Source organism: Tenebrio molitor, chromosome 2 (assembly GCF_963966145.1).
Source record: "Tenebrio molitor chromosome 2, icTenMoli1.1, whole genome shotgun sequence".
Lineage (NCBI taxonomy): Eukaryota > Metazoa > Arthropoda > Insecta > Coleoptera > Tenebrionidae > Tenebrio > Tenebrio molitor.
Genome location: NC_091047.1, coordinates 2,347,732 through 2,360,818, shown reverse-complemented (window position 1 = coordinate 2,360,818; position 13,087 = coordinate 2,347,732). Strand labels below are relative to the sequence as shown.

General features: G+C 43.2%; 1 protein-coding gene across 5 annotated transcripts in view; it reads left to right on the top strand.

The window, feature by feature from the left end:
- pnt (pointed) overlaps positions 1–12,296 on the top strand; it is an 83,926-nt gene extending 71,630 nt beyond the window's left edge. For 4 of the 5 annotated variants that reach the window (XM_069039873.1, XM_069039877.1, XM_069039876.1 and 1 more), the window contains 5 exons: positions 9,989–10,123; positions 10,216–10,470; positions 10,904–11,197; positions 11,249–11,525; positions 11,581–12,296. In XM_069039873.1, the coding sequence (XP_068895974.1) occupies positions 9,989–10,123; positions 10,216–10,470; positions 10,904–11,197; positions 11,249–11,525; positions 11,581–11,644 (1,025 nt within the window). In that variant the 3' untranslated portion in view covers positions 11,645–12,296. The remainder of the gene's footprint in view (positions 1–9,988; positions 10,124–10,215; positions 10,471–10,903; positions 11,198–11,248; positions 11,526–11,580) is intronic. The other variant, XM_069039875.1, reaches the window with a different exon arrangement.
- The last annotated feature ends 791 nt before the right edge of the window (positions 12,297–13,087 follow it).

Below are 13,087 nucleotides of genomic sequence, written 5' to 3'. Positions count from 1 at the left end.
AAATAAAACGTTAATTCAATAGAGGCATTTAGTCCAACGAGCTCTAATTGAAACAAATAACGCCAATTATCGGCCTTGGCGCGACTGCTACCCTCACCGGGGGCAATTATCTACGAATCTCGACGCGTCAAAGGCACGTCGCAGCTCGGGGCGGACGGCGCGAGTGGGATGCCCCGAAATTCGCCGTTTGCGGATGCAGCGACACGTGTCAAGGCTGGCTGATTCTAAAACGTGCGTCTTAACTTGATGAGTTGTCATCAAGGAAGATCAAGGATGGTTTTGGTTTGATGGCGGTTCCTATGCGAACGAGTCACCGTTAGCACCATTCGAGCGAGCCGCCGCATTCGTCTCAAACATCCTCCACTCCACCCTTGTCCAAACCTGAAGTGGTTTGATTGTCTGCGGCGTTGTTCTTGGCCCCCTTTTCGCAATGGAAGCCCCCCCGAAAGAACCCCTTTGAACGGTGAAGACAGTTGTCGGACGAGGCGCACGTGTTCGAAGATACCCCTCGTCATCCAACACCACTCGGGCCACTTCCTCTCTTTTGGCATGGGGGGCCGTCCTCGCGACGGTTTCCATTGTGAGCACGCGGGGTAGCGCACACACTCTCCTGTTACGAGCACGTGGAGCGGAGGAATCCGCCGTTGTATTGGCTTACGCGATGGGGCGGAAATGGGTGGTTTTCGAGTGGAGCTGATGGACGATAAAGGTGGTCTCGAGGCTTTTGTCCCCGCGGACATTATTTCGTGGATCCAGTCCGGCTTTGACAACTTCTTCAACGACGCTCGAGGAGACGTTGATCATCTGCGGAATCCGACGATTCCACCACGTTCCAAGGCTCGCCCCCCAACAATCTTTATTGTCAGTGTTCTTTGCATATGCAAAATCTGGGCATCCGGCCAACGTATTTGCACAATTTATCCACTTAACTAAACCGGCCGCGGCCAATAAAACACAGAATATAAAGTGTTGGCAAGGATTGTTAAAGTCAAAAATATGGATGTTCTGCCCCCGGATGATTTATGTCCCTCAGATTATTTTAAATTGTCGCTGATTTTTCTGCGTGTTTTATCGATTCCGGCGTTTTAACAACCGATAAAAAACACCGACGAGGCGCGCAAGAATTATAATCGACAGCTCCTTCCAAACTGTCAATTTTTATTTGTCCTCCCAAACATCAATAATGACATTATCTAAAAAATCAATCGTGCGAAATATTTCGACTCGTCGATTAAAATCAGTGTCGCAGTTATAATCGACGAATCGACAGATATAAACTCTATCGATTGTGACAATTTATATTTGACAATTCGATTCGTGTCGATTTATACCAGCTCTGTGTGCGCAGACAAAGCCAATATTTGACAGCGAACGTGTCAATTGACAAAGAACTAAGATTTTAACAGCTTTGTTAACTTACTTGTGTTTGTTAAAGATAAAATATGTCCAATATACTCAAAGTGACGATTAAAACTTGCCCAACGCACGCCCGATCGAGATATCTCCGTCCAGATACGTTTCGACTTTGTCTTCATCAATTTTTTGACATATCCAGTGTGTTTTTCGTTTGTTTTGGGATCGATCGAAAAATGTATGCTCTGGTGTCGTCGTGAATCATCGCGATTTCGTCCTTCGTCGGATTTCAGGTAATAACAATTCATCCAAACAAGTCGTACTATTTAATTATTTGACGTCGGGTTGCGCAACGCGGTGACTCACGTCTCGCGGTAAATTTCAAGATGGCGTCTGTCGTCCGAAAATCCGAAAACTTGCGTCGCCGTTATGTCCGCTAATTAATTATTCAGCGATATTTTGATCAACAATTCGAGATCTGTTATCTGTATCTGTTTCCTGTCCTGCAGGAAATCAGTTCGTCGATTAACCGCTAGCGGCGCGATTTTATTGTCGTGTTTTTCCCGACGGAATTAACTATTAATGTTCGGTGATTTAAATATCCCAAGTGTCATGTCGCATTAATTTTGTATGCACGCCCCAGATCGGGACGATAAGGGGGCTCGATCCAGTCGCGGTGCGGCCCGGGATAGACCGTGTCGGGGGCCGAAGGTAGGCAAATCACGTGTGACGGTGTCGGGTTTCCTCCTCTTCCGCCACCGGAAGTCGTACAATACGTTTTCAGGCTGCGGCCGCTATTCAAAACGGTAAGGAAATCGCGCGCGCGGTACATTTATAGCGATGCACATTTCGACGTGCCGAGTGCATCTTGCAGATTGGAGGAAGCGAAATGGCCTTGCGCTTTTCATTTCGGACGATTGTCTAGGGGGGCATTCATCGGCGAGGGAGGGCGTGGGAAGCGGCCCCCTCGCGCTTTCTTAACGAATTTCGACGGAACAGAGCTTTCATCGATCCAAGTGGCGGCGATTGTCCAAAGTTTGACAACTTGGGAGTTAACTTTATGTAAAAAATGTGCGGACGATGCACAGGATTCGCTCGCAAATGTTTACACAGTAATTACGAGCGTTCAAAAAATTCTGGTCAACCAGGAGTGATTTTCTGTCTCTCTCTTTTCCAAACGTCATAACCTCATTTCGAGCGTCATTTTAATCACGCCATTTGACATCTGTAGTTTGACAGTTAACGGGAACAAAAGCAAAAACCAGTCACATGACCACGCATTTTTTGGACGCGCGTTACCTATATAGATAAAATGACTCGTTGTCTTGATTTTGTTGGGAAATGTTGGATTTTTCTGAAAATTTGTTAAAGCTCTGTAAAAATCGTAGACTCGACAGATTTGACAAACTGATGTGATTCTGGCAATACAGAAGTCGCCACTCTACCTGCTTTTATCAAAACTGGATCAGCTGTAACAAATTTGATTTCTGTGTGAAAAGCTACATCCGCATTTTGAGTCATGTGGAACAGGTAGATGTAATTTACACTGAGTTATCTCGAGGTTTTGTTAGATTAGATCGTTTTAGTGTTTTCTGTAAATTGCAGTCGTTTGGTTTTTCTGCAGAACGATAAAACTTACATCGTCATGCCGTTCTAACAAAGAGTTTTTTCAGTACAATGGGTTCAATTTTTGATTACCATTTCTGGTGTTCCGCAAGGTTGGATTTTAAGACTCGAGTCTTTACTTTCTTTCAGATTATCTGCTTGGAGTAATTAGACCCGAAAAACTTCTCCGTTCTTATCAAAAACACGGAAAATATTTTTGAATGGTCTTTTTCAGAATGTAGAGAAAACAGCATTATAATAAGACCCGATCTAAATCGTACATAATAAAAAAAATCAAGTGTAACTCAGTTGGTATTTATTCCACATGTTTTCTGTTGGGTTTAAATTTGGAGATTTAAGTGACCACCACATAAGGTTTTGTTTCCGATCTTTCTGTTCTTTCTGTTTTTGAACGACCAAAGACCAACTCCCCACTTTTTACAAATATTGTGTCATATCACCAGCACATTACATTGACGGATTAAAGAAAAATATTTTTTGTCTAAATGAACGCCCCAAATGTGCATTCTCTCTACGTGATTTTTTGTCATAACATGGTGAAATGCGTTGTTCATTTATTTTAGGTATTTACTTCTTAAGTGTCTGTTGTTTTTATGCATTTTTCTCAATTATCGTTTCTCTCTCTTGGATTACAATAATGGATATCACCACATTTCTAAAATTTCTCTTCGTACAGTTAAAAATACAGATTTGTTGATCAATCGTTGATATTCGTCCGTTGTTGAGTAACGATATTGGAACGTTAAAATATAACGATACGTCGGTCGGAGAGACTATAAAATTGCGTAAGTGAGGCTGTTGTAGTTAGAGTGATTGCTTACGGTTGTAATTACTAGAATTCCTGTTCTCGCAGCCATGAAGGGTACTCGAGCACTTATATCCGACTGTTTACCTTGTTACACCTCATCCACAGAAAAAAAGAACAACACTTTTTATCAATAGATAGATTCTTAATTGAGAAAAATTACGGATCCGTTAAAATTGTCCCAAATATAGACAGATGTATGCAGTGTTGTCGGTTGTAGCAAAATAATTCGATGGATTTTTATATTGATTCATATAATGCATTCACGTTGTTTTGGCGTAATGGGAGGCCATGGAAATTTTGGTTATGTTTTTCTAAGTTTGAGGTTATAAATAGCGTCAATGTCTAGTGCATTGTTGTCAGTTTTACTAGTTGGCAATAGAAGAATACTCAGCAACATGTTATGTTCATGTCAGGCACTTTCTTGACGAAAATCAAGCAGTGTGTCCAACATTAAAAAAATAAATCATGGCCTCCCATTCTGCCAAAACAACGTGAACGGTGTTTAGGTAATATACCTATACATTTTTTTTAATTTGTCGATTACTATACAAAAATAAATCGACGAGGCGCCAGAATACATTTATTCAAATCTAACAGACATAATTGAATTTAATTTATTTAAGTTTATTCAGAATTGATTCTGCGTTAATAACACGTTACGCTCAACTGTCACATTAGCTTTGATCGATTTCCGTTCGGTCGTTTTAAACGGTTCAAACAATTTTTTGAACAAAACGTGTACTTTTTTTAATGTGATAATTAATGTTCAATCGAGTAAAATTACTTATACATTGCAGAATAATTATAAATACATAGTCGCCAATTATCGTTAATAACGAAATTACGCCGCGTGTACATAAAGTTATATTATGTACCAAATGTAATCGTTACAACAAATTGAAAATCGATCTTATTAATTGTCGATAAAATATCGTTCGTCGCGCGTTTGCTTTTTATTTAAATACGAATTTGACATTTAACGATAATGTTCTTGTTCTTTTCTACGAGATCAGTATTTGACAACGCAATTTGACACAAACTAGGATTTTGACAAGGGTCTTTAATTAGTTATCAGAAGTGAAGTAGATCCACTTTTGATATTTTGACTGTCGCACTGTCAAATTCTTGCCTTGTCAAATACGAGTCGACGTTGCCAGTTCGGCAAATTAGCTTTGTATGTTTTTATTTGTCGTCGCGTCCCCGATTTCTTTAAACCCCCCTAAACTTCGTTAGCCGCAGCATAATGGCCACCCCTAAACGTCCGCTAATTTCGTTTGTCCCGCGCCAACTTTAAAAGCCTTCCCGTCCCCGTGGCGGCGGCGACACCGCCGCCTCCCTGATCGAATTTGGTGTTTTGGTCGGGTCTTGCCCGTCTCGGTTATCGCATTTCCTGAATTTCCTCGGTTCCGCGGGGCGCGCGGGGTGGGGCGCAGCCGGTGGTTCCAGTGGAGGAGCGATGGGGAGGGAGTCGTCCGTGCGTCCGTCAGTACGAAGCCGCGCGTCAAGAGAACAGGTCGCGTTTTGCCGGTAGTGACGCGATCGCCGGAGCGGAACCACGGAGACGCCCGAGGGCACGATGGTGCTGCAAGTGTTGGATCTAGTCAGCCCCAGCGGTGAGCCCTTCTACGGAGACTGCCCCCAGACCTACACCGACCTGGACGTCGACGCCACGGGACGCACCACCTGCACCGTCATCCCGCAAGGTACCCGGGAGCGGCGTCGCGCCACTACCAAGCGAGCCTTTCGGATTGTATTTTTCGAGACGGACGGCGGCGGCATCTGCTGGGTGCTCGGACTGCAGCTGACTTCGCGTATGCCTTCTGCTCCCGACACCTGTTGCGGGCGACGCGTGCCTCCAACCGAAATAATTCGGTCAGAACGGGACGGGAGCGGCGGCTCCGATTCGTTCTCTATTCTTCCGCCGCATAATCGACCACCAAGCAAAATACCGTCACAAAAAAAAAAACATTAATCAACAATTTTTTTTGACACCTCCGTTTTGATTGTTGTTCGAATTTCGATTTTTTTTAACCATACAACACAAACACATCCTTAGTTATGTTAAAATCAAAAACTTCTGGATCTAGCTACCTGGTGAGTTAACTTTCTCCCCCATTTTAACGACCACACCTTTTTATCACCATTCCTGTATCTGTTCTTCCTTTGTTTTAGATTCGTCCTTTTTTCGGCGTTTTCTTTTATCTTTCTGACTCACTCGTAAATTTGGTTTTGCATATTTTGGTCTTTGTTCGTTGCTGTTTTCCTTTTTTTATTCTTCAGTTTATGGTGTTTTTCACTTTTATTACTGACAACGTAAACGGAATTTGACAAGTGTCTTCCTTTATTTGCGTCTTTGTTCTGATGTTACTATTTCGATAAACCATCCCGCCAAACATGATATTGTTCGAATTTGACATAATTATAGATATTAGAATCGACTTCCGGTTTCACAGGAAAAGACATTTGTCGTCTAACACCTGTGAGGTTTGCGTTAAAGGATAATGATAATTATAGTGTGATCAGAAGGGGCTTCCTTACACCCTTTAACATAATTGTCTTATTTTTCGAAGTTGTTTTTTGTTTTCATAGGGATCGTCGATGGCAGCATTCATTTATTAGCTATACCTTTTTATTTTCAAAGCTGTAGGTATATCTATTTTGGTTTTTTGTTCTTTTTTTACGCGTACATATTTCAATTGTGTGTTTAATTACAGATACTCACTCTGTATAGATATGATTTTTGATTTCATATTAATATTAGATACATCAACTTCATTTCTGAAATTATCTTTTCTTACTTGATTCATTATTACATTTTTTTTTCTTTTTTTATGTTCTCAAAAGGATAAGCTTTCAGTTATTTTTTCAACTGGCTGGTTTTTTTTTGTTTTTATTTTTTCACCCTGTATATTATTTTTTATCGATACATAAACTTACTGATGAACTCAATTTCTCAAGATATTTTTTTCTTGTTTCTTACTTCTTTAATTGTTCACATAATGTTTCTGCAACCACTTTTTATTTCTATTTCTTTTTTCATCTGTCTATAATTAATTTCTTTTTATTAAACAATTGTAACTTTTATCAATTCTGCAAACCACACTTCTTTTCTTCCACTTTTCGTTCTAAATTTGCTTCCCTCATATCTTATCACGCCATGATTCAATTGTCATTATTATTCCTTCCATTATCATTATTAATAAGAAAAATATTTCCCATTCATTGTTATTCATCTCTTCTGCTGCTTTGTATTCATCATCTTTTCCCCGTCATTTTTGTCTTTTATTCCTGGAAGCCTTCCAATCCTCCTTTCCCTTTCTTCTTCTTTCGCTTCACCTTCCACGCCTGAAATCGAGTAAATTTGCAGCAGGTAGTGTTTAATTTTGACGTTTAACGCGGGAAAAACTATTAACTTGGAAGGTAATAAACCTGATGCCATACGGGTACCAGATCAAAGCGACACCTGTATGTAATTAAATAAATTACTTAAACTTCTGACTTATTATGATCATACCATCATTGTTCAAGTTTTTATTTTATTCCCTTCATTTACTCGACCAACAAAAATTGGTCATTACTCCACACATCTACCGGATGTGCTCACGATAAATGCACCTAAGCTAATTGAGAAATTAAAAGAGATACGCGCTGTACATCAAGTTATCCGTGGGAATTCGTACTCCGCTATTTCAGACATCCTGTATATATCACATTCCAAACCTTCGTCCAAAACAAAAAGTGGAAAAGAATTTGTAACGACTTTTCAAAATTTTTGCGTGAGTGAAAGAGAATGAGCTTCGACAGTTTTTGAATCATTCTGTTCCGGTATCAAAAATGACAAAAAAATCAAAAAGAACAGGAAGGCCTTGTAATTTTCTAAAATTGTTTCCAGTTTCGTTTCTCGAAAATATGTAATCTACAGGGTGTGGCAAAATCGTGTCACTTTTTTTCGCCCACTGGCCTCGTTGTGAAAATTTCGGCTAGCCTCCCCCATCCCTTCGCCCCCGCCGTCCCCGTCGCGATCGTATCTCCTCGTATCGCTCTCGCTGTAAAACACAAGTTGTTGACCAAGCAGGTGGTTCTGTTAGACTAGCACCTGTCTCACACACCAGTTTATATTTTTAACTGAAAACTTGCAAGAACGGCCTCGCCGCTACCACGGCCTGACTCCCCGTCCGCAAACGCCGAACCGACCGTTCGATCATTGAAATTAATCGTCGATAGCACAAGCCAAACGATGATCTACAAGTCGATCTGCATTCGTTGCATGCCGCTCGGCCGATTTGCATAAGCAAATTAATTTAACAGTAAAACCGAGCCGCACGGGAGAAAAAAAAAACACCCCGTACATGCGGCGGGTTTATCGACCAATTAGCCAATAGAAAATGCGAAGAATTCCGCTGCGAAACGCTCGCGCTCGGATTAAACGAGCTCCGGGTCCGGAATGCGAGATGATGTATGGTGGCGATTTTGCGGTGCCAGTTCCTCCGGCGGTGACATCGCACTCGATTGGTCTTTATTTCGGGCGTGCGGGACTACCGGTTTCTTTACGGCCGGGTTTTATGCCACAATCAATTTGTGGTTATTCCGAGCGTTTTATTGAATTAAATTGGTTACATTTCGCTTTATTATTCCGGTTCCGAGACGGTCGTTGAGGTTTTATTAATTACGTGCGTAATGTACTCGTTAAGGCTTGTTTTATCGGGTCTCTTACGATCGATGCCTTCGGTAATTAGCCTTGTACTTGATACTGCTCCGACTTTGGGATCCAAACCGACAACAACGCATTTTTTTTCTCGATTTTTTCAACCTCTTTTCTCTTGTTGCTACTTCTCTGTTTGGGTCTTTACTGACCCAACTCTTCCACTGGAATGTTAACGACCGCATTCTTCCTTCCACTGGATGCATTTTTCTTGTTTTCCCAAAAACTGCCCTCTCCACTGACTCATCCACCAAACTTTCTTCTTTTGATTTATTCTTCACCACCATGAATGAATCCGTTTTACTACAAAACTACCAAAGATACAGTTTCCTCTATAAATATACACCTACCTGCTACAGGTAGATAGATCACCTCCAAAATCTAGTAGGTGAGTCATAGCTACCTCAGGCCAAGTCCCAGTCATTTTTATGGACCTCATTTTTTTCGGAAGTCATTTATTTAAATGACTCTTGCTTTTATATCCCGCTGGGCTATTATTTTTAATCATTGTTTAAACGAAACATTAATTAAATCGAGCAATTTACATTCGTAATTTTTTCACACGGAACAATCGTAAATCAATATGTATTTTCATTTCTAATTTTGAAATGTTACACCTCGACCAATAATAATTCCGTGTCGCACGTTTTTTATTCTGCGAGGAGGGCCCGATCGGAAAACGTGTCGCGGTTGGCTTCTTCGACTGTTGACAATCGTTTCGATCGTCATTTGTTCGTCACGTGAAATCTCGCCGTTATCGAGTGGGATCTGAGTGAAACGCGATGAAAATGTGACATTAGGTATTGTTAGGTAACGATCATGGTCGATTCGGGTTCCATTTGTTACCCCCGAAAGACTGACACACCGCTATATATAGTTATTCACCATTAACATACAATGGCGAATCGAGCCACCTAGTGTACTTAACCTGATGACCTCCGGTGTAAAAACAAGCAAACACGAATAGAAAAACAAAAAACGCCACGGATGCACTGTTGATCGGATCTGCACCATCTGAAGGAAGGATGCGCTCAGCGCAAACAAATAGAATGATGATGGTGGTCTTTTGGGTGGTGGCGTGCCTCGTGCAGTATTTGTTGTAACTAGCCTGCAGGTTTATAATTAACATTAACATTCAAAACATCTCTTTTCTAACACCGGACATCCTCCGTAACGTCCAACGAGTGATTTCAACCAGAGACCCGATCCCCTATAAAAGTTTTCCTGGCGACGTGACCCTCGTGCGAATCGCGTCGTCGTAATCTCATCTGGCGCTCCTTTGTTTTTTCCGGCCGGGACGCGTGCCGCCTAGGCCCGAGATGTGGACCAACGGGAGATGGAGGGCGGGGTCAGCCTCCCAATTAGCCGGTCTCGGCGAGAGGCGGATCGGAGCGCGGACCAATCCGACGGCGCGGTCATCTCGCCAACCCCAGCCTCCGCGCTCGCTCTATTTGCATTGTTTTGGCGTCGCAGTTGGCTAATTCGATTGTCGTCCGCAGGTGGGTACGGTCAGCTGCGGAGTCCGGCGTGTCCCCCCGCCGACGAGATCCGGGAGGAAGGGTCGCCGCCGCCGGGGCCCCCCTCGGGGTTCCTGCACCTACAGCGGAGTCCTGCCTACCACCACTTGAAAGATGGTAAGTGACGGTTTTTATCGGGCAATCTTCACCGGATTCTTCCGTTGGCGGCGCCGCCACCTTCTTCGTTAACACCGCCTTTGTTGTGGCAGGGTTCAAGAGCTCGTGTTCGCCGAACGAGTCGGGCAACTTCGGCGCCGGAATGGACAACCTGCAATCGATGAACAGCGAAGATCAGTCCCACCTCTTCCAGACGTCCCACTACTCCCCCGAAGAGCACGAGTACCAGGCGCTGGAAGCTGGCCACCAACCCCCGTACTTGGAGAGTTCCCCCGAATTCTACGCTGCCAACAACCTGATCGAGTCCAAGTACCACCCCCACAGCTACGTCAAAAATTACGCGAGAGGTGAGTAGCGTGGCGCCGATTCGGCGCCACCGACCGCGAGAACAATGCACCATCCGACGGAGCACCGCATTAGTATTCGATCGCGGCGGTGGCTGCTGCGGCGCTTTTGTCGGCGGTTTCCCACGTTCACTTGTTGCACCGAAATCTGCCCCCGATTACGGCGTAACAGGAGTTAACGACCTTCGACTGTCATTTAAATTCAAGGTTCGCGTAACGTCCCTCCGTAAATGGCGAACCCATTTGGGAACAATGGACGGTCCCGACGTAATGGCGATAAGCTGTTGACGCACATGGAGCTATGTAAATAACGACGGACGAGAGTAATAACCGCGACGATCGGAAAAAATTGCGTGGACGCGGGCGGCAAGCGGGTTGACCGCTCGCGGTCCATCGCTCGTGGAGGAGAGAGTTTGAGATTTTTTTTTGTGTGCAGGCACGGGGAGGTATAACGATGGTTACGGCGACACGTACGGTTCCCCCTACGACGGTAGCCCCTTCCAGACGGTCCCCAGCGGCACCAACGGGGCCCCGGACCAGTGGGCCCACAACCACGATCTCGGTTCCATAGCGCACGCGCATACGCACACGCACCCCGCCTTCCTTTCTGCGGGGATGCAAGGACGAGACCCCATAAATCCCCTGGGACCCGACACCAAGCCCATGCTCCAGAACGGGATGATCGCCGGATACCCCAACAGCGGGGCGCCCGGAGGTCCCTGCTTCACAGGTAACCCCGTTTCCGAATTGGGTGGTTCGGTGGTGACGTTGGTGTCTGCAGGCTCGGGCCCCATCCAGCTGTGGCAGTTCCTGCTGGAGCTCCTGACGGACAAATCCTGCCAAGCGTTCATCTCCTGGACCGGCGACGGTTGGGAGTTCAAGCTGACCGACCCGGACGAGGTGGCCAGACGCTGGGGCATCCGCAAGAACAAGCCCAAGATGAACTACGAGAAGCTGTCGCGCGGCCTCCGCTACTACTACGACAAGAACATAATCCACAAGACTGCCGGGAAGCGTTACGTCTACCGTTTCGTCTGCGACTTGCAGACCTTGTTAGGGTGAGTTGTCGGCGTGGCCCAGGGTTGCCCCCCGCGTGACCCCAACCTGTTCCAGATACAGTCCGGAGGAGCTCCACGCAATGGTAGATCTCAAACCGGAGAAGAAGGAAGACGACTGATCGAGAACCGCGTCGCATCCCTCGCCCCCCGTCAAAATGGTGCCTAATCAACCGGAAAAAACCATCACTTAATATCATCTAATTGTCGTGAGCTGTGCGCCCGACGACGGCGCCACCTGGCGTCACAGTCGTTCGGCGCGCAGCGCCCTCTTGCTCATTTGCACAACCAATCAGAATCAACAACAAAATTACGTGTGATTTATTAGTAAGATATAGATAATGTATAAAGTTAAGTATGTGCTCTCTTGATTTAGCGAGGGTCAGCGCCACTGATCGAGCTGTCTGTAAATATCATTATTGTGATAAGTCTTTCAGATCAGATAGTTATATGTTTATATTTTTTCAAGTCCAGGCGGCGCCACCGGCGCATGGAAGAGACAATATAATAAAATTTTTGCACATTTGATTATTGTTAAAACTTGCAATAAGATGTTTTTAATGATACGTTCTCAATGTTAACGAGTTTTTTATCGTGGTCTCAAACCTAAAGTATATTCTACTATAAGTTATTATTTAAAAAAAATAATTATGACACGTTGGTGCGGCGACAAATCTCGTTCAAGGGATACGTTTCGCGCTGTACTTTTTTGTGTTATCCATACGTATAACTATGTATTAGTGATGTTTGAATAAAATATTGGTTTTACCAAGACTTGTTTTATTATTTTTCCACTCAAACGGCTTCCAGAAAAAACAATACTCAACGTGCGTTTTTTATTAACATCCCAAAGGAATTAATTATCTAAGTGTTTTTTTCAAAATGGATGAAACAGATATTCAACAGGTAATAAAATAATATCCCCCGACAAAAAAAGTCATAAGAATGCGAATGAATGTCGTGAGAATTTGCATATCTTATCAACAAAATGTCAACAGAAATTTCAATTTCCTATTTATTCTACAAAATTTACAAACGTATAGTTCGTCATTCTCCCGCTAGGCGCGTACCTACTCAATAAATTATATCTCTGGTCCTGCGACGCCAATAGCAACAGATAAATCGTTTTATACGTTTTTCAAAAATCATCACTGCCTAAAGGATTTCATTCTTTGCTTAACTATCAAACAATAGAATAATAGATCTAAACCGTCTTTCACCAGAATGCTTTCGTCGCTGCAAGAATATTTAGAAGAATAAGTACATACTTAATTAGAAGGAAACAGGACGAATCGGCACCAGAAGGATATTATAATTATTAAAATGAGTCAGAAGTTTTTATAATTAATATTTCATGATCAGGAAAATTGATATTTTTATTATAATTGCATTTATTATCAGTTTGTCTTTTGTTTTCAACTACCTACACAGGACAAATAACATTTTATTTTGAAATACGTATTTCATTTAAATACAGGGTGTCTCAGCTAAGACTTTCGAGCCTAATATCTCGGTTATTTGCCAACGGATTTTTATGAAATTTAAAATGCAGATATTTTAGACCG